Raw genomic sequence first — 25,997 nt, forward strand, 5'->3', positions numbered from 1 at the left:
TCCTGTATTTTCATATCATCCCTTAGAAGATTGGCAGATGTAACACTTACGGACGATGTTTCCCACTTCTCGTTTCAGCTGAGGCCAATAATATCTCTCCTCCAGACTCGCTATAGTTTTATCCCTGCCTAGATGTCCACTTAAGCCTCCTCCATGTGATTCTCAAATCAACATCTCTCTAAGTGAAGACCTTGGTATGCATATTCTATTTCCTTGAAAAAGATACCCTTCTTTGATGAAAAAGTCGTTGCAGGGTTCTTGCTTCACACACTTGGCCCAAATTTCTTTGAAGTCTTCATCTTCCTCATAAAGCTCTTTCAAAAATTCAACCCCAATAACCTCTTGAGAAAGTGTCACCAATAGTTGGCTTCTTCGACTTAACGCATCTGCAACACGGTTAAGTGTTCCAGACTTGTGCTTGATCGCAAAAGGGAACTTTTGTAGGAAAGTAACCCACCGGATATGCATTTTGTTCACACTTCTTTGACTGTTGATGTATTTCAAGGCTTGATGGTCGGTGTATAGCACAAATTCCCTCTGCACAAGATAATGTTCCCACTGTTTCAAGGCCCGAACAACTGCATAGAACTCTTGGTCGTATGTACTCCACTTTTGCCTAGCTTCATTAAGCTTCTCACTAAAATACGCCACTGGCTTCCTTTCTTGAGATAAGACAGCCCCTATTCCTACCCCACAAGCATCAGTTTCTACCTCAAAAATCTTGTCAAAATCAAGCAGAGCTAGTACCGGTGCTGTGCTTAACTTGTATTTAATCATGGCAAAACTCCTTTCCTATTCTTCACCCCATTGAAATCTGCCTTTCTTCAGACATTCTGTTATTGGTGCAGTGATAGCACTGAAATTTGGCACAAAGCGGCGATAGAAGGTGGCCAATCCATGAAAAATTCGTACGTCACCAACTGTTTTAGGTGTAGGCCATTCATGAATTGCTTTCACCTTGTCTTGGTCAACATGTATACCTTCTGAGCTAACCACATAACCCAAAAACAGAAGCTTCTTGGTCATGAAACTGCACTTCTTCAAGTTCACGTACAACTTATTTTCTTGGAGAACTTCAAGAACTTTACGCAGATGTTGCAAGTGTTCTTCCTTGCTCTTGCTGTAGATTAGTATGTCGTCAAAGTATACTACCACACACGTCCCAATATAAGGCTTCAGGACTTGATTCATCACTCTCATGAAGTACTAGGTGCATTAGATAATCCAAACGGCATGACTAACCATTCGTAGAGCCCATCTTTGCTTTTGAATGCCGTCTTCCATTCATCGCCTGGTTTGATTCGAATTTGATGATATCCACTTCTCAGATCAATTTTAGAGAATACTACTGAGCCACCTAGGACATCCAACATATCTTCAAGTCGAGGAATCGGAAACCGATATTTAATTGTGATCTTGTTGATTGCACGGCTGTCCACACACATCCTCCAGCTCCCATCCTTCTTTGGTACTAGCAAAACAGGCACTGCACAAGGGCTCATGCTTTCTCGAATGTGTCCTTTTCGTAGCAACTCTTCAATTTTATCTTTAAGTATCTCGTTCTCCTTAGGGCTCATCCGATAATGAGGGAGGTTAGGTAACTAGCTCCAGGGACAAGATCGATTTGGTGTTGGATATCTCGCATAGGAGGTAGTTCATTTGGAAGATCATCAGCCAATAATTCTTCGAAATCCTGCAGTAATTGCTGGACTTCTTTTGGAATTTTCTTCTCCTCTTTGTTGTTCTCAGCCACCATTACTTCCCTAACCACCAAAGGATAAATAGCTTCTGCATCCTTCACAAGTTCTTCCACCCTTTCACCAGATTCAGCAACAATAAGAAAGCTAGACTCTTTTGGTGAAACCAGATTTGTAGGCTTGGTCTTAGGCTTCAAAGTAATATGGTGTTTTTCCCATATGAACGATACTGTGTTTTCTCTTCCATTGTGGATAGTGTTGACATCATGCTGCCATGGTCTGCCTAGAAGTACGTGGCTGGCGTCCATGTCTACCACGTCACATTCAACTTCATCTTGATAGAATTTCCCAATTGAAATTGACACTTTACATGTTTCGGTGATGCGAACTTCTGGGCCTTTCTTGATCCATCCAATGGCATATGGAGCTCTATGTTTCATAGTAAGAAGGTTGAAGTGTTCCACCACTTTCTTTGAGACGAAGTTCTCACAACTTCCACGGTCTATTATTAATGACATAGGCTTTTCTTTGATAGTGCATGTACTCCGAAAGATACTATGTCGCTGGTTTTCTTGTTTTGTTGAACACAACAGCCGTTGAGTAACTAAATTGTACTCCTTGTCATCACTAGAATATTCTTCTGCTTCCTCCACCACCTCGTCTTCTTCTTCTTCTTCGTGTTGTTCATCATCTCCTTCTATGAAGTTAACAAGGCGCTTTTCAGTCCTTTCAGCCTTTTCAGTTTGCCGTAGAGGACATTGACTGGAGATATGCCCTGGTTTGCTGCATTTAAAGCATGTATTCAAACGAGGCCTAGCGTACGGGTCTGAGTTACTTGTACTACTTTGAGAAGACCTTTTGGTCTGACTGCTGACCTTGCTGCCACCCTCTATGGGTTTGTTGGAAATACTAAGAGGCTTGGTTGCAATGCTTTCTTTGGTTATGCTGAAAGTTGCTATGTCATTCCAGCTCCGTCGGTTATTTGTTGTTGCAATGGTGCTTTTGCAAGCTTTTCAGCTTTCAAGGCCATCTTGTGAGCTTCTCCAACATCCTTGAATGTAAGCAACCCAATTTTGTCCTGAATTTGAGGATTTAATCCCCGTATATATCTTGCAACTTGTTGAGCTTTAGTCTCTTTCAATTTGTTTCGTTCTGCAAGCCGATAGAAATCGGTTGTGAAGTCCTGGACTGATCTGTTCTCTTGAGAAACCTCTTGGTACTGCTCAAATAATGTTTGCTCATAATCATCTGGCAGAAATCTTTCTTCCAAGAGCATCTTCATAACGTCCTAGGTTACAATTGGAGCCAAGCCTGACTCGAATCGCTCTTCTTGTATTTGCTGCCACCAATGCCCTGCAATACCTTTTAGTTTATAAGCTGCATACTTCACACGCTTGTTTGCAACGATTCCCATAAGCTCAAAGAACCCATCAACTTCCATAAGCCAATCCAAGAACTTGTCAGCATTTAAATTTCCAGTGAAGTTAGGGATATCAGCCTTAATCTTGAAGTCTTCGCCTCCTTGACGTCGTTGATAAGTAGGTTCCCTTTCATTGAAGTTGGCAAATTCAATGAGTTCTCGTTGTGTGGTTTCTTCAAAGTCTTGGTCACGTTCAAACCCTCCGATACGTCGACTTCCTTGTTGATGGCCACGTCTACGGGCGAATCCCATAGCGCGTTGATCATCAATTCCCATGTGGCGTTCTCGGCGATGTGCACGACCTCCGGCAAATCCGTTGGTGCGATGAGCATCTCCTATTGGATTTACGTTCATCTGCAAAATTAATTGTCGAATTTCCTCTGTTGCATCTTGCACTGATTCTCTCACAAAATCTTGTGTCTGCTGTCGGAAGATTTCGAATTGGTCAGCTACAAGTTTCGAATGATCCCGTAAATCCTTCTGAATGTCTTTAATCGCACGACCAGCGTCGGCGAAGTTGGTGATGGTGATTTCGTCCACTGAATCGTCTCCCATTGAGCGGGCGAATCCCGGCTCTGCATACCAAATGATACGGAAGCGTAATCACGATAGAAACAAGGTTTCGTCAAGCGTCGAAACCTTATGGAGTAAGCTAGAATCCACTAGCAAAACACAGGCACAAGCCTAAAACACAAGAGTTTCTACTCTAATTTTTTGGGTTTTCTTATTGATGACTTGAATGAAAATACAATTTAGCAGGGGCCTTATATAGGCATAGAAATAAACCTAATCATACTAGAACTAGGATTCCTTTATTCTAAATAAAACTTAAATCCTAATGAAAACTCAGAAAGTAAAATAATCCTAATGCTGATAGAAAATATGCAGGAACAAAGCTACTGCTTTGCAGATTCAAAGCTGCTGCTTTGACTTTGTTTTCTTTGCCTTCCTAGCAAGCTGTGTCTTAAATGTTTGTGCAAGCTGTTCTATATCAGTTTGTGTGTATAGTCTTATTGTTCGAGTCATGGCTTACAATTCATCCTACTTACGTTCATGCAGTCATGCGTTCTGCTTCCACCTAACATGCCACCATTTGATCTTAAGCGTGATACTCCTCCCTATGTGTAATTCTTTGCTGTGTCAAAATATTGATGGGTTAGAGCTTGTCAAAAAAGATGCTTGAGAGAACTTGAAATCCGTATGTGCTTGTTAGAGCATTTGAAGATGCCCCTATGGCCATTTGGTAACAGTTATATGGCAAGGATGATATGAGATTAAAATTGCAAAAAGGTTGATTTTATTTTTTGATCTTTGGGTCAATAAGGTCTGGAATGAAAAATATCCTTGTTATGTGAGACTAGCTTTTGAAAGATAATGAAATGAAACTTGAGGAAGATTTGAAAACCTTCTGAGCTTTATTCCAGTCGATCAGTTACAGTTATGATAGACTACTCCCACTCAAGATTGCATACTTAATAGAATTAAATTCAGTTTACCCCATGAAGTTTGGGAATAACTTCATGTTAATCCCTATACTTTCAATTTCATCAGTTTACCCCTCAAAGTTTTGAATTTTCCTCAAGCGTGACCAAATGTCCTATATTCTGTCCAAATCGGACGTTAACTGTTGATAATTTTAACCTTAACTGTGAGGCCAGTATCTAGAATTTGGGCAAATCGGATCTTATATGTCCAAATCGAACCTTAACTGCTGATAATTAAAGGTCAATTCAAACGGAATATGAGAATTTAGGCACGGCAGACAGAAATTGAAGAGTTCAAGGGGTAAACTGATGAAAATAAAAGTGTAGAGACTAACATGAAGTCACCCCCAAACCACAAGGGGGTAAACTGAATTTAATTATATTTAATAAGTCTATTAGCTGTGGAAATTTTATGCAAAAGTCTAACGAGGCCTTGGTATTTCATGAATGTAGAAGCTGATTATCTTCTTACATAGGATGCGGCAAAGATAACCCAGTAGGCAGCATCTACTAAGTTTGAACTCCAAAACACGATTCTCTGATATGTTGCTGGTCTCCGATATGCAGAAGTTCTCCGTATGTGGTGGCAAATTTCTGACAAATAAGGTCTAGGACCAATGTGCCATCAAACAAAGTCTCTCAGGATGGCATGTAGGGGTAGAAGGGTTTCTGCTCAACTGACCCTAAATTGGCTGCTACTTGTCTTTTCAAGACAGACAAGATTTGGCAGGAATTCAGCAACAATCCAGTCCCAACATCTACCAACGCACCAAGCATACCAAATGACAGCCCTCAAGACCAAAAGCCCAGCCAAACCCTGCCTGCACACCAGGCACAAACAATATCACTGCAGCCAATAGATACCCAGTTCACTCATGGCATCTAGTCTTCAAAATGAGAGTTTACTCAGAGCATTGCATTAAGCCATTAAACAAGGAGAAATATCCCACACGAGTCGACAATGGTCAATATTCTCTGGAGTTATTTTCTTATTCTGATCCCAGCCAACGGTTAAATGAAGCAGGCACTGCATAGGATTATCAAGAGACTACCGAGTGTATTTAAGCAAGAAACAGAAGAGGCTATATATTTATGTACAAAAGCTCGATACAACATGTCTTTGATAACAAACAAAAATACAACAGCAAAGGATGAAGAGCATATACCCCTCATTTTCATACAGCAGGAAAAACTTTGGTAGCTTCAGGTGCCCATTCATGCAACCACCATGAGATCCTCCTGGATACACTAAACTAGACTATTTCACAAACAAAACAACCGTAAGCTGTCGCAAGCAGCGACTCCATGTTGCACTCCCTCCATTTCAACATGTTGGATAACTGTACCAGTTATTCCGGCATGGCTACTTTGTCCATCCATACATATCATCATCCTAGCAGACATTCTCAGGTAATCATGTTTCGAACTTTCAATTTCTTCCGGTAATTTTTTCTTTCCATGCTCTTCATATAGCTAGATTTGTGCTGGGATATCAATATGTCGGCCCCACGATAGATGACCCGTCTTCCGTGTTAATAGCTGCTTCAGAATCTGGCTTGCCTTGTTTAGCCTCTCCACCTACTGGAAGTTTTATCTTAGGTGACAACCTCTTCACTTCCTCCGCTGTATAGATGAAAATCTTCCTTACCATGCTGCAGAACTCACTACAAAAACACAGATTTTACAGGGTTACCAAATTGCAACAATTAGATTCATTTCAACAACCAGAAAGCAGACAAAGTTGATATTTCTTTTTTTCAAAAAATATAGATTCAGTAACTATCAAATCATTGGCGACGAGTATAACAGATCGGATTAGATACCATCTAATCACTTGCTAACTTCAAAATTACTGGTGGTTAAATTGAAGTACTTGAGAATTCATTTTCTGTTGTGAGACTGAAATGAAGAATTAAGGGGCTGGTTGGATCACTTACTGCCATGGGTCATCCCCAACCATCATCATGTCATCCTCATCATCAGTGTAGACAACTTGCCATTTCTTGGTAGATCCACTCAGCTCACCTCCAATATCAAACATCTCTTCCAGTTTCTTAAGCAGGTCCTCATATCCCTCAAAACGTGTTAAATCTACAGCTCTTCCTACTGCAATCCCTTGCATATGAACCTAAAAGGAAGACAGAGAAACAAAGACGTCAAATATCAACCAATAAATCCCAAATTATTTCTGAAAAGATTAGAAGTCACAAAACAGGATCAACTACTTCTAATAGATTACGTTTGGTCAAAAGCAATCTCCCAATTACAGACTCGCCACAGCATACGAAAACCAAACATTTCCCAATGGCAGTAAAAGAGCAGATATTATATAGTTGGGGGCCAAGGAGAGATGAACTACACCTTTGTGCAACTCCGAATTTGCCTGCTTTGCGATTCCTGAGGTGATCTGAGGGAAGATTTCTCAGCATCACAACTTCCTGAAGGAAGATCAGATCGGTTGACATTTGATGGTTCTGAGTGTTGGTCAGATTCAGCATCAAATGAAGAAATTTGTTGAACATCCCCCAGCTTTCCAGACACTACCATGGGTGAAGTCTCTTCTATATTAGAGTTCTCAAGCAACTGAATTCCAAAGAGCCTATAGCCATTTCCAGTGCTTTGTCTCCTTTCCACTGAATCTTTCATAACAGGCGAAGAAGACTCCGTTACAGCTTCAACTCGATTGGACCAAAGCATTGGATTCCCAGAAACAGCAGCTAGAGAATTATTGCCCGTAAAACAAAGAGAATTAGCTTTTGAAGCAGAACTATACTTGGGTGACGGATAGAGGTCTCGACCACGCTGTGGGTCATTATATGAGAAAGCCGAAGGAGATTCTGCTTGGGATTTCCACTCACCTAATACCCGAAGATCATACAGAATTAATTTTGAATCTGAAGTCTACATGAGGAGAGAATGTAAATGATATATCATTAAAAAAACAATCATACCCAGTGAAGAAAGATCTGGGGTTGAAGAAGGTAAGACGGGAGCTCGTGCCCGCTTGTTTCTCAATGCAGGTTGCAAGTTTAGTGGAGTAGTCGCTACCAGTGGCTCCAATTCCCAAGGTGAGACTCTATCTGGCCGCGGTATAGATGAGGGTTCATCCCATTGGACCTGGAAAAGAAATGTGTATAAATAAATCAGCACTCATGGAAATGTAATTTCAAAGAAATGGAACACAAGTGAAACAGAAAGTAAAACCAAGTGAAAACCATATAATGCTCATCAGAGTAAAGAGTAAATAATAAAAATATACAATTACAAAGGAACTTGTTCCACATTTGATTACTCGCAGACACAGGTGCTAAAGAAATAGACACACATAAGTCACACTCTTGACACCTAAACAATAAGCACCACATGCAATACTAAATGGAGCAACTAACTTCTTCCTACCCCCTGCTTAGCCAAAACCAAAAAAATTAAGGATAGAGATCACAACGTGAGAGTATAGGGTATTTAAGGTAAGGTAGCGACCAATATCAGAATTCTTACGTCGTTCGGCGAGAGAGGAACAGAAGATTATATGATGTATAAGTGATTTCTAGGTTCTTTGGCTGGAGAGGAACATAAGATTATGAGGTATAAGTGGGGGAGTAGAAGGCTGTTATGGGACAGTAAAGATTTTGGCATCCCTCAGAGAGATTGGTCTTTTCATGCAATGAGATGTACTTTTAAGTGATTGCATATTAAACTTTGAATTATTTAGACTTAAGAAAGGAATTATTCATCTTCTACTTTGCGACATCCCAATAAAACTCTAACTGAAGATAGAAAACATAAAGCTGAATTGACTTGAGAGGGAACCTATTTGAGCTTAGATAACCTAGTGTGGCAAGCATTTCGCACCCGCCCACACACGCACACAAGCACACGCACACGCACATTAAAAAAGGAATATAATTATATTTTCCATTGAAACTATATTATATTCTGGTATTACTAGTAATACCCCATCAGAAATTTATCCTGTTGAAAATATGTTGTTAGAACTGGTCGACACCAATAAGGATCATCATTAGAAAATATATAGAACCTTTAGTGATCGCCACTCAGAATTTGACCATCCAGGTGATGTATTATCCCCAACACCAACAATCGTGCCGCTGAACCTGCAGTTCAGAAAAATAATTTAGACCAGAATTGCTAGTGGAAAATTTTAGGAAAAAAAAAAAAAAAAAAACCCAAATGCACCGCAAATATACCTTCTTTCAGGAACTTCTTCGCCCTCAAATCTCATTTTAAACCTCATTCCGACAGAGAGTTTGTGACTGCGAGCTTCAAGGTACTTGTTGACACTTACAAGGAACTCAGATTGACTTGTTCTGCAAAATTGAAGCAAAAAAGAATATTTTACTTTAAAACATTTATATATATATATAAATATATTATATGAGAGACAAAGAGAAGAAACAAACAAACAATGAGAACCAGAAAGCAGTGTGCAATCAATGGAATTAAAAAAATTTGTAATGCCACAACCCTATTTAGAAATGTTGGATTCCACCGACAAGAGTATTAGACTATAAAAGAACAGTTCATGTCAGCAGTAACGGGTCATTTTCTAACTAGACATATCAGCCAAAGAAATGACCAATACATATATACAAATTCTGTCATATGATATATAAAAATATAAAAATACATTTCATATAGTAAAAAAATTATGAAGAAAGGGGGAACCATAGTCAGTCTACAAGAACAGCGAAAACACTTGAAATGAACAACATATGCAAAAGATGCAAGACCTTGGTTTGTAGAAGACCGAAAAAAGTGTCCCAGTTGCAATGGCATGAGATGCCGTAGCTAGGACCCCAAGATGCATACTGTGGCTAGAAATAACAGAAGATGGCATATTGCTTGGTTGTCTCATGAGTCTCCTGACACCAACACGCAGCTCCCCAGTCTCACCTCTGGAACATACATGTAATGCATAAACAAACTATGGACATCTTAAAGTAGCAAAAGAAATAAAAAATTATTCTTCTTCATTTACCAAACTTGCCTTAAGAATATAAACGCATCACCAGCCACTAATTTTTTGGAACTAACAAAAACACTCCACCCAGTTGTGAGTAAGTGGCGCCTAGGTTGCCCTGGATTGTTTTGAAGAGATAAAATACATAATTTAGTAACACTAACAAAGTGAAAGAAACATAAATTTAAGGTTAAGCAGCATAATATGTCCGAATCCCAGGCAAAATGACATAAATGAATATGATATTCATGCTAGATAATAAACAGAAAGGTCTTCAGAAATAAATGAGTACAATAAATACATTAATAATGCTGAACCAAGATGCTAATAATGACAAGTCAGTTCAAGAATGAAACATCCCAACCAGGAAAACAGAAAGTCTGGCAGATAAAAGTCACTGGGACCTCAGTAGGTATTTATTTCCCATGGCAAGGAATATTTTGAGCATTAACTTGACACGGTAATGAAGAACTACATACAATTTGATGAATGAAAAAAATAAATAAATAATTAACACGAAGATAAGCATTATCCAGACTCTGGCACCATACCATAGGAAGAGCCTACATAGTGTAATATTGGAAGAAACTACATACGATGTGATGTAAAACAAAAAACAGAAAGAGAAGAGTGATTCAGACATTGACATCACACAGACCGTTTCTAGGAATCGCTCGAACATAAATTAAAAGATTGTCCCTTGGACTCGCTCCAAGACAACTTATGCTCGACACATAAGTGAAAAATCTTTAAAAAGAATCAACTGTTCTGTTTTAAATCATACTACCATAATAGAGAGCGAAGAAAGACCAATAGATGGGACAATGAGTCCCCTGTACAAAGAATAATACAAAACAAAAAAAACAAAACTAGACAGCTCTAAATGTATGAGCTAGCAAAGCAAAGACACTTGCATAAAATAAACACCACCTAACTCAGAAGATACTGATGACCAAAAGGGAGATTATGGTATCTACTGTCCTCTGGTTTCAAAGCTTACAGACTCATCATTTCTAAGGGACTACTGGCATATGAATCATTGAAAGACTTAATCTATAGACTTCAGATGTCAAACACATGACTCATGCTACCCAGGTTTTAATCACCGCATTATCCCATCAACAAAATGAAATGGCTACTCTGCACCATGTGGTGTTAACATAAATTTTAAAAAAAAAAAAACACACACACACACACTTATAGCATTTGTGACACAAATACTAATGCAATCATAATATTCTCAGTTAACCAGAATGTTTGTAACCTGAATCAAAACATAATTAAAAAAGCAATCAACCTCGAAAGATATGCCGAAAATGCCATTCATTTCCATGCAGATCAGTTGCAACTAGTTCTTGCCATGGAGGCTGCTGAGACATATCCTACCAAACAAACAACAAAAATTATATTTAGGCTAGGCACAGAGAAATGAGCAACCAAACCATAGAAGAGAAAGAAAAAAAAAGTACATAAATATACACACACATATGAATAAAAAGTACGTAACCAAGGTAGATCTTTAATATAATAAAAAGTTTAAAAATTCAAATAGATATATGATGCTAACCAGTGGTGGCAGACAATCATCAGCATGCCTCCGAAGGACAGAGAATCCTCCATGTGTGCTTGTGTCAGAAGCAGTAAGTGTCTTGCAAAATGAATGGACTGTACAGTGTGGAGTTTCTGGGAGAGGAGGATCTGGGCTTGTTACCTCGCTTTGCTGATTCATTAAGGTTATAAAGTTAAACCAAAGAGGAAAAAATGGTTGGAATCAAATGAAACTAGAGGACATACTTTCACCACAAATGACTAATACAGTCACGGTTTACGATTATTTGGAGGGACAGATAACTCACATCAGTTTCTGGTAGCAGAGTAACTTGCGCATAAACTTCATCGGTGTCGGGTTCAGCCTACACTCAAGTTTAAGAACTGATCATATAACTACAAGGATGAAATTGGGTCCAGTACTTGCCCACACCAAGCAAAAAGAAGATCCACCATGGAAAATAAAAATAAGCATGATGCCACCCACCCGAAGCTGAACATTAACAACTTTACATAAAATTTTGGATGGCAGATTGAATGATGGCATTTGCTGCTCTGAAATCTGATGCATTGACGCCTCCAGCTGAAAGAAGACACACCCACATAAATAGAATGAGCTAGAAAAAATAAATGACAAAGGAAATGGAGATTTAGACATTCTGATTGACTTAACGATGATAGAGAACTTCCAGATACAGGGAAACTTAGAAACAAATAATTTAAGACACTCAGAGAAAGACATCGACAGATTTAATACCCCTAAACCCTATTACTATTCCTTAAGAAACCAAAAAGTTAGTTAAATATACTCTACGAAGCAACAATCGAAATTCACCTTACAAATTGATACCATAGGTGGTATAAGCTAAGCCTAGTTGAGCTGAACTTCAGGTCACAAATTTTAGGAAAATATGAATACAGATAACCAACAAGTCCTCGCACATATTCTGATTCATTTTAACAGATAACTTAGTGTAAAATTACTAAAACAGAAAGAGATTTGGATACAAGGACAAGTGAAATTATATGAAAAAAAAATCTAGATACGCATCGTTTCTTTACAAGAAAGAGGACCACTTAGTCAGTCACTATATTTATCTATATAGCTTGATTCTTTTCCTTTTTTTCAAAATTTTAAAAGCTATATACACATAATTCAGGAACCCAGGGTATTCATGATTTGTCACTGGGAGTATTAAGAAAAAGACATTTCAAAAGGAGGAAGTTCCACAAACCAAACAATAAGCCAAAGTATGAAAATCATATGTGCAACCATGAGATAAACTTAGAACTCCAACTTACCTGTTCCATGTGTCCCTGTGGAAAGTAGTAAACTCGCTCCCCTTCACGTGGCAGGGTGACAAGGGGGCCGGCACAAGCATGCCATAGCTCCTTAAACAAAGCATCACTTGTACCTAAAAAATAGCTGACAAAGTTAAGCCTTGACACCAATAGTCAGACAAACACATTTCTATTGATACCACACATCAGAAAGCATCCCATAAACTTCTTTTTACTTAAACTATTATCACATAAGGTTCTTATATTATATATATGGTTCGGAGAAGAAGAAACTTCAAATCTGAGGGATTTCTTAACGTGTAGGGTCTATAAAAACTCATTTAGTGAGTATTTATATTAAGGTTCAACATTCTAAGACCAAACTCAACATATTCCTACTCATTCAGTGCCTATTAGTAAATTTTGTAGGGTCAAATTATGAACCTATACCTCCTCGCCATATCAAAAACAGATCTTCCGTAAAACATGATTGTCCTTGAGGGTATCAATAACATTATTACTTCAAAATCCCAATGACAGCAATGTCTCAAACAAACTTGTTTCCACATTAATGCATCATTAACGTAATGAAAGTCGTAGTGCTGATCCCCACAGGTTGATTCACATACATATCCTCTTACATGATTTGATAATTTCTTTGTTATTTTCAGTAAAGAAGACTATATAAACCAGACAAGAACAACTTGATCAACAATTCACCTTCAATTTCTATATAGCGTACTAATAACAAGCATAACCACAATTTACAATAACGATAATTGTTAAACCTGGACGGGAAGTTCCCGAGGGATGATTTGAAGCCTGGAGAGCCATAGCAAAACTAACCAAATTATCTCAAACCACTGAAGCTTTATCCTGCGGAAACCCTACTGTTAGAAAGCTAATTTTATATATAAAAACCGCAAGGACTACTGCCCAACATATCAAGTAATAGTAAACGAAACCCATGAGAAACCAGCCAAAAGAGCCAAATACTTAACATGCATCAGTAGGAACTTAAACTTCAGCTGGAGCTTAAAACCTCAAATTATGTACCATAAGGACTGAAGCTTAAATGTTTTCGGTGTAGCTTTGTTTTGGTAACATGGGCAAATCATTTTCAGTAAAGCAACTTCAATAAAAATGAACTTGTGTACAGAAATGCAAAAATAGTAAGCAACAAAACCCTTCCATCCTAGGCGATCTAAAACACCCAAAGATTAAAAATTGAAGCATGCCATTTTGGGACCAAGTAAAGAAGCGGCCTCCAAGTCTCTAGATCTCTTACACACACACACAGTAATCTACTTTCCCAGTAAGGACCAGACCCCAATTTAACCAAAGCAAAGACAAGAGTTGAAACGGTAAAAAAATCAAAGCTTTTACTGAGAGCAGTGGGTAGGTACCTGAGAGATAGATGAGCTGCCGGAAGAGACTTAAGTTAATTAGGGTTTGTGAGGAGAAGATCGAGAGAGGTGGGATTGGGATTGGGATCGGAGGAGGAGGAGGAGAAAGAGTTTGGATGATAAGGTCGTGTTTGGTTGAAGCCGACACCTAGTCTTCTTCTTCTTTTTTTTCCATTTAAATATTTATCACTGTAATTTTCTGGCTTCTATTAATTACTTGCTGAAAAAAAAAAAAAGAAAAAAAAGAAGAGGGAGTTGGCTTTAGAGGGACACGAACAGACGGAGAGAGAAAAGTTCGGTGTTGAGTGATGGTTGGTTGGTTAGGTGGGTGCGCAGTGCGCACTCTGGTGGATAAAATATTAATTTAAGTGTTAAGGAGAGAGTGGGAGCGAACAGCGATGCCATTCGTACCCTGAAACCCCTACACCTTACCTCTTCTGTCTCCTTCCCCGTCGCTTTCCGTTCCTATCTCTCTTGTTTTTCTTTTTCTTTTTAATTCTAAATACAAGTTTGTTTACAAGACAAAAACCTAGAAAACCCTAGACTTTGACCTCACCTCACCGGGAGTTGAGTAAACTAAGAAAAACAGTGTAGACCCAAATTTAAAACGTAAAAGTAAAAATCCATCCGGAACAGCTATGAGGGCAATGCCCTTGCATTCAAATTAGGCGCACACAGAACCAGAGCGAAGTCGAAGATGATAGTGAGGACTCCTCCCGTCAAGAAGCGACGGGGCCCCGAAATCCAGAGCCCACCACCGTCTGCGGCTCTCGTCATCTACGAGGACCACCCCTCTTCTCCTTCCCCTCTTCAACCTACCGACGGCGATTCCTCCCACCACATGCTCTGCACCTATCAATGCCGCCAAATGGTTCTTCTCTCTCCAATTCCTTAGATTAATCACAGATTGCTGATGCCACTTTATAAGTTAAATCTGCAAAGCTCTTAAGACCTGTCTATAATTCGAGGCTCTAATGATGTTCAGTGTTGTAGAAACTAATGCATTTTAGTTGCTTTTTTGTTCCCATTTTATGCGTTTTTGTTGATAAGAACGGTCTCTTCTTTTCTTTATCACAGGTTAAATCGGACTTTTTAGATGCCTTAAGTAATGCAGAGAAACAAGTCGAGGATTATAAATCTCGATTGGAGACGTTAAACGACAACTTTTGCAAAGTCGGTAGGTGTTTCTGATACTCTGGTTCATGTATTTTGCTTAGCATATGTTGTCTTAGTTTCCTGCCATATTTATTCGTGTTTCTCAAGTTCAAACATCGGTTCATGGCAATACAGTTTCAAACCTTGGACCACAATACATAGTATCACTGCCCGTTTTCAAAGTTATCCATTTTCAGTTCTTGGCTTCTGATTGTATTATATGTGCTGCAGAGTTGGAGAGGAAGAAATTTCGGGATCAATATTTATATACAGAAGAAGAACTTTCCGCAGCACAGGGACGCGAACAGGCTCTGCAGGAGCAACAGTTGAAGGAGGTTCATGACTTTCAGGAAAGATTCAGTAAACAAATACGATCATATACTGAACTTGAGGTAAAAGCATATATATCAAAGAGTTGACTCCCTTCGTATTCTGGCCAAGGAGAAAGACTATGTTTTGTTGTTATACTTCACTACTTTAAGAGGTCCTATTTCATATAATTTCATACCTTTTATACATTTGTCAAACAGAACAAAATTTTGGTTTCCATTTTCTCAAATGCCGTACTGTTTGATATAATTATTAACATTCTCAGTACATGTAAACATATTAGCTGGTCTGATGATCCTGTGTTAGTAGGTGATGCATCTTCTGTGCACACACACACACACATCTTCTGTGTGTGTGTGTGTTTGTTCCCTTCTGTAGTCAATGGTTGAGTTTTTGTGTCAGACCCATACCGATCTCTTATATTCAGATATTGTTCTTGCCCATCCTGCTGTTGTAGGATTTGAAAATGTGCATGTCCATGTCCTCGTCTTCATATTGCTTTTGGATTTCCAGGTAAAGCTCCAAAATGAAATAAACCTTCGCACCAAAGCTGAGACTTCAGCCGCTTCGGCTGAGGAGAAAGCAAGTGTTTTAGAGGGAAAGCTAAGCCATCTTTCTGAAAGCATAGAGAGGGAGAAAAGACATCTGAACAATGATCTTGCACATATCAAAAAAGAATCCAAGCTTTCTGCTGCTAGAATAAATGCTGATGTGAGTTCTGATAATTCTGAGTTAGGTATGGTAGTATTTATACAATAATTCACTGTATGAAATTTTGCCATTCTCTTGTTCTCAGCTTGAGCGAATGGAATGTAGAGCTCGTAATGCTGAGAAAGAATCACAATTACTGAAAGGGCAGTTGGATGATCTCAAAAATCAACTTAATGAGGTACTTATCTCTTATTTTTCTATATAGCTTTTATGACCAAAACAAAAAGAAAATCTATTATTTAACACTGGCCTTGACATGTATGTCCTGATCCTCGAAATCTCCACAGTTTTACCTTTGCCTTGAATGGTAGCTATATTTGTAAAACTGTAATCTTTGTTTTCCTGTTCTTGAGTGTAACCACTACAAGCTGAAAGAATTCTGCTCGTCATTTTCTTCATCTTCTTGCAAAACACCAGAATTCATTACCGTAGTGTGCTGAATAATTATCATGAATTATTCATGACATGAATTATTGTGTGCTTGTACTGTAACATGATATATCATATATAATAAATACTCCATTAATTTATTTTTCATCCAGTGCTTGCAACAGAAGAGTGAAGCGGAGACTAAATTATCCACATTGACATTCCAAGAAGTTAAATGTACAGACAATGATATATTGGTTAAACATCTGCAAGAAGAGCTTAGAAACTTTGTAAGTTTGCTTCCTTCATGCTTAATTTTTTTTTACACGTTTTCTTTTTCTCTAAGTGGTAACATTGTTGTGTAACGTTGATTTTCATCTTCCCTCTTTTTGAAGCTTTAATATACACATACACGGTTATACTACCACATATATACTTTTATATGTATAATATACATATACAGCATATTCTACTTAATAGGGCAGCCATATGAGGTTTTAGTAATCTTGATTTGCTATTTCTCAGATTTATCCTCTTTAGGCAGCCATATAAAGTTTTAGTAATCTCTCACTATCATCATCCACAACAATAACTTAGAAAACTTAATGCGATTGGATGTTTGATGTTTCAAAGGCATAACAAGAGCTATTTTGTTTTGATTCTTAACCAAATCTAATCTAAATGAATTGCATTGCTAATATGTTAATTGTTTTCAAGATACTAGCAATTAATATAAAATTGAGCAAGAGGGAGGCATTCTTCCTCTGAATTAAACTGTTCTAGTATAATGTATATAGGATCTCAAGCTGCTTTGAGATTACAATGTATCTTTGTAGTTTGTAATTAAGTTAATATTTTGGGACTGCTCTCTGATAATCCTCTGATTTTCACTAGGAAGCTGAAGTGAGGGCAGCGAGAAAGCTGAAGTCTTCTCATGAAGATGTGAAATTGTTGAACGAAAAATTGCTGGAAGAAAAGGGCCGTAGAGAGAGGGCAGAGTCAGAGTTATCCAAATTACAAGAATTTCAATCAAGCATGAAGAAGTTGGAGAATGAGTTGACATCTTGGAAGTTGACCACCAAAGACATTCCAGGAGTGTCATGTTGTGATGATATACCGGTGAAATTTGGAGCTTTACAAAAGTAAGTGAATAGCTTGATGTCAGTTCAAGCTAGTTTTCCAGGATGTGTTAGAAGAACAAATAATATCATTAATTATGCACTGGCTGGCTCGTTTCTTCTTCATTTAGAAAAAAAAAAAAATGGTGTCAGGCAGGGTTACTTCCTTTTAGTTTTTCTCAGTGGGTAGGTTGACTGGGTGAATGTGACTTCACTGAATATCTGTTATCAATAATATCATAAATACATTTCTCTTTTAGAAATCGCTCTTCTGGACTGCTTACAAGTGTAATTTTATTTGTACCATCTCCTTATAGCTAAATAATTATTTACATATTACGTATTTATTTTTCATTGTATCACATGCTTAATAGCAGTAATGGGACTATCCGAATAATATTAGCCTGTTTTGACACCATCTGTATTTTATGTTTGAAGATATATAATGCTCAGGTCTAATATTTTTATTCGGTCGGGTTTTGAGGACTCTGGGGGTTCTCAATTTTCTATTGGTCCTAGTTGTAAGTTTTGTAAGTTGTCACTTGTGACGATTTGAAGTTTGTCCAATTGCTGCCCCTACCTTTTCCTTTATCCTCTTGCAATCTCTCTTCTTTTTTTTCCTGCTTATAACATTTTATCTGAGGGTTGTATATATACTTTTCTGAGCCTGTATAATGCATATATGATATGCATGTTTTCAGTTTCTAATTGTTGAGGTTTTCCATCTAATGCAGAGAGGTCATTGATAGCACGAAGAGGGAGGGTGAGGCAACTGCCCGCTTGAAACAGTTGGAGGTAGCTCTGGATGCTGCACTAATTGGTAAACAAAATGCTGAAACTGAGGCTGAACTGATGAGAGAGAGGTTGGAGGTAACAAAGTCAGAGGTTAAGAGGATTGAATTAATGGTAAGTATGTGATCCGATAGTTTGATGCAGTCTTGTTTTTATATCTGAAACAAAGCTTATATTTCATGTGAAGATGGGAGGTAACATGGTGGGATTTCAGTATACTCTGTTTATTTCTCTCTTATATCTTGCTGGTCCAGTTTTCTTCTTGTAGTTGTAGTGGTTTCTTACAAAAGTTTAGACTTAGTAGTCTGTAGTGGCTTCCCCTTAGAGTTTGGTCTGACACTAGTTGATGCAGGATAGAGACAACTAGAATAAGGAGTCTGGGGTACTTATTTAATCAATATTCTTAATTATTCTCAATTGATAAGCCAGTTTAAGTGTGGAATGCTTAAAACCCTATTTTGATCATATGAGTAATAATAATTGTGGCCTAAAATATCACTAATAGAGCTAATGATGTATGGTTAAGACTACTTTTTTTTGCATAACATTATTCTTACTTTCTCCCGGATATCTGTAGATGTGTAATCAGTGCTATGGCTGTATTTTTATTGTTCTTGATACCAGTGTTGAAAAGTGCTGGTTATCGTACCATAATTCTGGTTCCTGTATGTGATATAAAGTCGTATGCTTATTTCTTTGAGCTGATAGATGCATACAAATTGCAGCAATCTTTATTGGTGTTTTTGACATTTTGTTGTCTTTATCTTAAGATTCCAACTTGGAACATGTCATCTGCTTTGGTGCCATAATTTCCTCTTATCTTCTTCGTCTTTTGATTTTCTGTTTGTTGTTTATTTGTTTTTCTTCTTCATTTCAACAATGATTAATAATGGAATATTTAAAATTGCAGCTTTCTAGGGTTACTGAGGAAAGAGATAAGTTGAGAAATGACATCAATGAATTCAAGCTGGTAAAGAGTGATGGTGCCGGAGATGAAGCAACCAGTCGAACTCTAAAGGTTATAGATTTTTTTTTTTTCTGTATTATTTCTAATTGGTGAAATCTCTTTTTAAGTTTTAGTTGGTCTCCTGATTTGCTCATGCAGGAGCTCGAATCATCTCTTGCGAAGAAAGAAGGCTATATTAAGGAATTAGAATCTGCTCTATTTGAACAAAAACAAGTCAATAGCTTTCAACATGAAGAAATAAAGTCGCTCAATGATAGATTAAAAACTGAAGCTAGAAAAGTGAAGTCATTGGAGAGGGAGGGTGATCAACTTCGTTCAGAGATCTCTCTGCTGGAGTCCAAGGTAGGTCTCAAGGAATTTAAGGATTATAGTCTTTCTTCCATTATTCTAAACTGGGAAGCAACTGTAGTTTAACCTCTCTGTTTAGTTTTAGTTCTAAAAGTTGAGCTGCTAAGCCTTTAGTCCTAGCTGCTCTCTTTTATTTTTAAAGTGGACTCCTTGTCCGCCTCCTTGACAAAAAGCCGTATCTTTTCAAAAAAAAAAAAAAAAAAAATTACAATTATTTAATTGATAAAGTTGCATGATTTTCTTCTTTTCTTTTGCTTTGTTTCTGTTTTACTTGACTTCTGTAAATTGATGTGTCCTGTTTGGTTTATGTGCTATTTGTTGAATATTTAGCTCAAAGTATTCAGCTAAATTTGGAGTGAAGAGATATTGTCTCAGTCTCTAGCATCTTAAACTCAGAAACTGGTTTACAAGCTGCAAAACGTTCTATAGATTATGTAATTAGGTGCTTCTTTTGTCTCTACAGTTGGGCCATGGTGATTTCTCTGCTGCAAATACAAAAGTTTTACGAATGGTGAATACTCTTACTGTTGATAATGAAGCAAAACAAACTATAGAGGCATTGAGAACCGAACTACAGAAGACAAAGGAGAGGTTACAAGCTGTTGAAGAATTTAAAAGCCAGTCAGGTTAGTACGCAGTTCTACCCTTCTTTTTATGACTTGTGTGTAAAATACTACCACCTCTTTTCCTTTTTAAGATGATGACAATCTTGCATCATTAAGAAGGCAGCTTCAGCAGCCATTACTCAGACCACCACCATGGCTGCCATCCCCATCACCGCCTCTACTGCTCAAGTTTTACTTCTTGATGCATCCAAACATAGAAATTGGATATCTACTGTGCTGACAGATTCTCATAATAGAAAATCTTAAATTCCTGGAGCCATAAATATTTTCTTTTGGAAATTTCATTATTTTGATATTTCTTTAGGGGATGTGAAATCCACACTCCCCAAATTGTAATCCACCCTCCCATTTTCTATTTTTAGTCATCATTTTGATAAGAAGACAAAAGTTAAGTCAATAAGGACAAAATTAAAGTTACCAAAAATAGAAAGTGGGAGTGTGGATTACAATATGGGGAGTATGGATTTCACTTCCCTTCTTTAGTCATCGAATTTATCTGTCTGATATGTTCTATACTAAGCTTATATACCTGTTTCTCTTGAATGATTCAGGTGAAGCTGGGAAATGGGTGGATTCCAACATATCCGGAAAGATAGTGCAGTTGAAAGAACAAATTGCAACTCTTGAAAAACGTGAGGAGAGGTGAGTACGTGTGAAGCTTGTGCTCTTTGGGAAAATGGTCACAAATAACAGTAATAGAGCTTTTGGTTCCCCATTTTTCCATTATTTGGTTCCTCGAATTTAAGATGAATGCATTTCGTTCTGGTACTGGAGCCTACTGAAAGGAGGACGGACAGCATCTGTGTGTAAACTTTGATATTGTTGTTTTAGCCATACTCTGACAGCTTAAACATTTTGGTAGATGGGCTGGTTTGTATGCTTTGCATTGTTTGTTCGGGTTTACCTAAAGTATAATGCTTCACTTGGGTTGAACATTTGAATATACCATGGGACAGGTACAGGACTGTTTTCGCCGACAGAATTTCAGTGTTCAGGAGAGCATGTTGTGAGCTTTTTGGTTACAAGGTATAAGATATATTACTCATTGTCTTTATATATATATATATATATATATATATATATATACACAGGCCCACTATGAAGCGGACGTCCGCACCGAAGAAAAAAATGCGGACGTCCCTCCATTCTCCTCCGTCCAGTGCCAACGACGGTGCTCCTCCACCTGAGCGGACACCAGAGGCGTCCACGATCACTTTCTCTTCCCGGCGGGTCCGCCAAATTCCAGTTTGCCGGCGAGATCGACCTTGTCTGAAGTTTTGGGTGGAGGTTGCTGCCCAGACCTTCAAATCGATCTCGCCGGCAAGAGAAAGTGATCGGAGATGCCGCTAGTGTCCGCTCGGGTGGAGGAGCGCCGTCGTCGGCGCTGGACAGAGAACAGAGGGACATCCGCACTTTTTCTTCGTTGCTGACGTCCGCTTCATATCGTTTTCCTACACACACATATATATATATATATATTCATGAATAGTTACTTAACATTTTGAATTTGTTTCAGTCTACGAATACAAAATTTCCTCTGTATTTGAATAATAGTTATATGAGAGATTATGAAAGAAATTACAGTGTACAATATTGGACAGACTTTTATATGATCCTCATGGCCTCATGTCATTTCGGTATGTTAACTTACCTGATGTAGCACAGCAGCGCGACAATTGGTGGGAGTATAATCAGGGTTGGTTGGGGATTGTTGAGTCAAAGAAAGCAGAATGATTTTAGAAGACACAGAGGGTTCTTAGCTGTAGAATGGAGAAAAAGAATGAGAGGTTAGAGTAGAGAGAACATAGAATAGAGTAGGAGAACAGAACCAAAGGCACCAAGCCTTCAATAAAACTCAATTCCAATCTGATTTGGGTCTGCAATCAGTAGCTATGTTTATAGGGTTTAAATGCATAACCCTTAGACAACTAGAACAACAGAAGACTCAATTAAAGACTTATTAATAATTAGAACCTTGAGTACTCACCCTAAGACTTTAATAGACTCTTAAAAACTCTAGACTGATAATTGCTTGCCATACTTGCCAACTTCCATCGTTTAAATGGGTGAATTTTCTTCTCTTTGTTTTGATAAGTATTGTTGTAAAGGTTAGCATGTAATTTCACATGTTGATAAGTAATGGAAGTATGTCACTGAATTATGAAAATGCACTCAAAATGACTCTTGGTGTTATAGATTAAAATGTAATGTTTATATTTCTTATACAATATTTTGGCAGATTGTAATGGATGAACACCAGCGACCGAATGGAATCCCGGTTACACGTTTTACCCTCCGATCTATATATGCTCAAAGCGATGATGAGAAGCTTGAATTTGAATATGAATCAGGGACTACAAACATTATGGTAATATGGTGCATAATAGTCATTTTGTGAGGTCATATAGTTTGGAGGATGCACAGATTGTTCTTTTTATGTATTGGATTTTGTAATATAACAAATGCAAGATTTTTGATACTAATTTTGTCTTTGGATTAATCAGGCAAATGATTATACCTCTCAGCGTGAGATATCTCAACAGGTACAGAGCATAATGTTTTTCAACATTTATTATGACCCGTTGTAGGACTCTGTATTGGTAGATTAATCACTTCTCTTTGTATGGAGGATCAGCCTCTTAGATTTTATAACATTACCGGGGAAACTCAGTTGCATACTTGCATATACATGTGCATATGTCTGTTACTTTACTTAAAATGTGACCGATGTTAATGACAGACATGATTTTATAGTTCTGACTTGTATGCATTCCTCCCTTATTCTCAGTGGTCAGGTTTGAGATTTAGGTGCTGATCCCCTTTGCACCGTTTGAGTCTTATTTTTCCTTGCAAGACTAATTCTTTGGCAAATGAATGTCTATTTACCATTGCCGCATCCATGCAAAATTTCCAATTTAATTTCGGTGCTATTGCACCTTTTGGGTCTTATTTTTCCCTGCCCGGCCAACTCTATCAAATGATTTTCAAATTAGCATTGCCGCATCAATGTACCTAACACTACAGTGAAAACTATTTTCTCTATAGCAATATATCAAAGTTTTGCATTGGGTTGATATGGTGTTCGGAGAGTCCAATGCTTGTCTTAGAACTTGTTTTTATCAAAATCTGTTGCCAATTTAATGAATTTATTGTTGGTTTTCAACCTGGTTACTTGTAAACTGAAAAGTTTGCTCGTCAGCTCATCTAAGAATATTATCTTGCAGGTCGATATATTTATACGGAAGATGAATTCAATCCCAGCCTTCACTGCCAATTTAACAGTGGAATCGTTCAACCGTCGAACCCTGAGCTAAGAGAAATTTAACTACTTACACTGCACATGCTTTATTTTTTATTAAAAAAAGAAAAACTGGTTTTGTTTTTTATTTTAATTTTGTTTTATTTAAAATTATCACTATTTTTCTATATTTCACTTACTGTATCTTGCCATATATATTGTTGTTGTGCCGTGCCACAATGAAGGCTGTTATGCTGGAAGTGACGACTGTGACATGGTTTTGAAGATAATGCGTGCGGTGTAAATGCCGTTAATTGCTTTGTATCAACCATTGCTTTTTATAAATGAAAGGTACTTTCCCTAATTTGATAGTAAAGTTGTTGGTACTTTCTCCAATCATTTTATAAAAAAAGAAAATGAATCTCACAACAATGTGAATTTTCTTTTGGCAAAGAAGTGTTGGATTAAAAAGAATATGAAAATCTAACAAAAAAAGTTAACAGAAAATGTGGGTATTTTTTTTTTTTTGAAATTGAGAAAATGTGGGATTTAGCAACTGAATGTTTGTTTTACTGTCATTTTTATCTAATAACGTTCACGGGTGTGTAACTAACCAAGAAAATTGTGCTAAACCACCTCTCAAATAAATTTGTGTTGCCTTGTTATCCCGTTAAATCTACTGTAAAAACTCTACTATACCATCATCCATCACACGTTTACAATAAATCCATCTTTTGTACCCATCTAACGATGTCATGATCACAGCAACAATGAAGAGTAACAACATGACGTTTTGTAAAGAGTTGTGCCTTCGTTGACACGGTTGAAAGAGTTGAACAAATAGAGATTATTATTATTATTTTTTTTTGTGAGAAATCAATACTTTCATTAATATATCCATGACCATAAAAAGACGCGTACATCGCATGTAGTCTTATACCAATCACATGGCACAAGCCCACAAGCCACCAATCAATATGACATGTTTTTTTGTACACGATAAAACCAATGACAAATGAAACCAACTACTTACTATATATTTCATCGAAAAAAACTACTTACTATATAAATCCAAACAGGAGAACTACTAAATGACTCGCAACATACGCAAACGGAGCACCTCTCTCTCTCAGTCTCTCTGGCACTCTACGGGTTTCACCGAAACAGAAGCAACAACGCGGGCGATGGAGAACGATGGAAAGGTTATTTTCGAGTTGGTCACACGCAGAACAGGTAAGAGCTCTGAAGCATGAAATCAAACCATCCTTCACCAAACTCGCTCACATGCAGCTGAAACACCTGCACAAACCTAACGAAACCCATCAATCCAAATCAACAAACACTTCCTTTACTCCATTGCACGCACTAAAGTGCTATCATTTTGCCGTGTTTTGTCGACTACTACATCCCACTTCAAAATTGGTCTCTCTGAATAGATATCAAGATTATGCACTCTCTGATGCTGTGTATGCATATTGTAGTTGATCAAGTGCCTGAAGCTGGTGTCTCCCCACATCATGTTTTGCCCCCTTTCACATATTTTGCTGCCTCCGCCACTGCCCACATGGAAACACATCTAATGCTAAACACACTGAAATAGACCATATGATGATGATGGAGAAAGTGCAATATGACTGCCGACTCTCTTGCCAAGATAAGCATTATTGATCATGCCCCTGGTCTTGTAGTTATGTTGTTTCTTTTACTTGGGCCTTTGTGCCTCTATTGTAACTTATAAGCATAGAAAAAAAAAAATACATCAGGAGGCAAAAACTTTTTTTTTTTTTTTCAGAAAGTGGAGGCAAAAACTTGTACAAACGGTCTAATATCAAACAAACTGATCTTAGACGTCTAGCAACTCAAACTTATACACTATGTTGCACGGACACATTATGTTACACGGACACGACACGGACACGGACACGCCGACACAACATGGCGCAACACGCCGACACAGCAAAACTCAAAAATTGAATATTCGACATGGTAAATAAAATTATATATTTATGTATTTTTAATAAATAGAAATATACTAAAATATGAAATAAGTTCATTATATTATCAAAATAATGTTCTAAATTCAATTCATTGCATAACCATAAGAAATAATATTAGAGAGAGTCAAATGCAAATGATAGAAGTGCATAATTAACAATATTAGAAGAAGCAGAGTGTAGACCTCAAACTTAAAACATAAGATTAAAGAAAATCAAATTTGTAGTAGGTTGCTGACAAAATTGGACAGTAACTTACTTTCAAAAATAGACAATAGTTTTATTTAGGTTTTGGTTCTTTTTTTTTCAATTAAAAAATTTGATAAAGAGTAAATGACACTTTAATACTAATTTAAGCTTCATTTTGCCCATTTAAATGTTTTTAAAAAAATATGTCCACTTCAATATAAGGTGTGTAAAATGTGCCCTATTGGACAAAACTTTTTTAATGGGCCCATTTTTAACAGTTTTTTCTGTCGAAAATACCCTCAACCCGTGGAGTATATATACCAGACGAGATCCATTTTCAAAT

The 25,997-nt window shown here is 37.5% G+C and overlaps 2 protein-coding genes across 2 annotated transcripts; one reads left to right on the forward strand and one right to left on the reverse strand.

Annotated features, from left to right (window-relative positions):
• Positions 1–5,677: 5,677 nt before the first annotated feature.
• Positions 5,678–13,932, reverse strand: LOC101310999 (auxin response factor 1-like). Its single transcript, XM_004299966.1, has 15 exons — positions 13,818–13,932; positions 13,200–13,287; positions 12,433–12,545; positions 11,618–11,713; positions 11,439–11,495; positions 11,150–11,302; positions 10,880–10,964; positions 9,610–9,700; positions 9,353–9,517; positions 8,810–8,929; positions 8,641–8,716; positions 7,553–7,718; positions 6,963–7,459; positions 6,539–6,729; positions 5,678–6,265 (listed from the first exon to the last, which is right to left on the reverse strand). The coding sequence occupies exons 2-15, from the start codon at positions 13,243–13,245 to the stop codon at positions 6,094–6,096; spliced, it is 2,028 nt and encodes a 675-aa protein (XP_004300014.1). The 5' UTR covers positions 13,246–13,287; positions 13,818–13,932; the 3' UTR covers positions 5,678–6,093.
• A 385-nt stretch (positions 13,933–14,317) lies between these two features.
• On the forward strand, positions 14,318–23,818 carry LOC101311286 (mitotic spindle assembly checkpoint protein MAD1-like). The gene is made up of 16 exons (XM_004299967.1): positions 14,318–14,688; positions 14,895–14,994; positions 15,204–15,364; positions 15,816–16,013; positions 16,099–16,191; positions 16,556–16,672; positions 17,277–17,524; positions 18,235–18,406; positions 19,203–19,310; positions 19,398–19,601; positions 20,071–20,233; positions 20,785–20,875; positions 21,190–21,259; positions 22,473–22,601; positions 22,738–22,776; positions 23,458–23,818. The coding sequence occupies exons 1-16, from the start codon at positions 14,515–14,517 to the stop codon at positions 23,545–23,547; spliced, it is 2,157 nt and encodes a 718-aa protein (XP_004300015.1). The 5' UTR covers positions 14,318–14,514; the 3' UTR covers positions 23,548–23,818.
• Positions 23,819–25,997: the final 2,179 nt, after the last annotated feature.

This window comes from Fragaria vesca, linkage group LG5, assembly GCF_000184155.1.
Source record: "Fragaria vesca subsp. vesca linkage group LG5, FraVesHawaii_1.0, whole genome shotgun sequence".
In the NCBI taxonomy this organism is placed as follows: domain Eukaryota; kingdom Viridiplantae; phylum Streptophyta; class Magnoliopsida; order Rosales; family Rosaceae; genus Fragaria; species Fragaria vesca.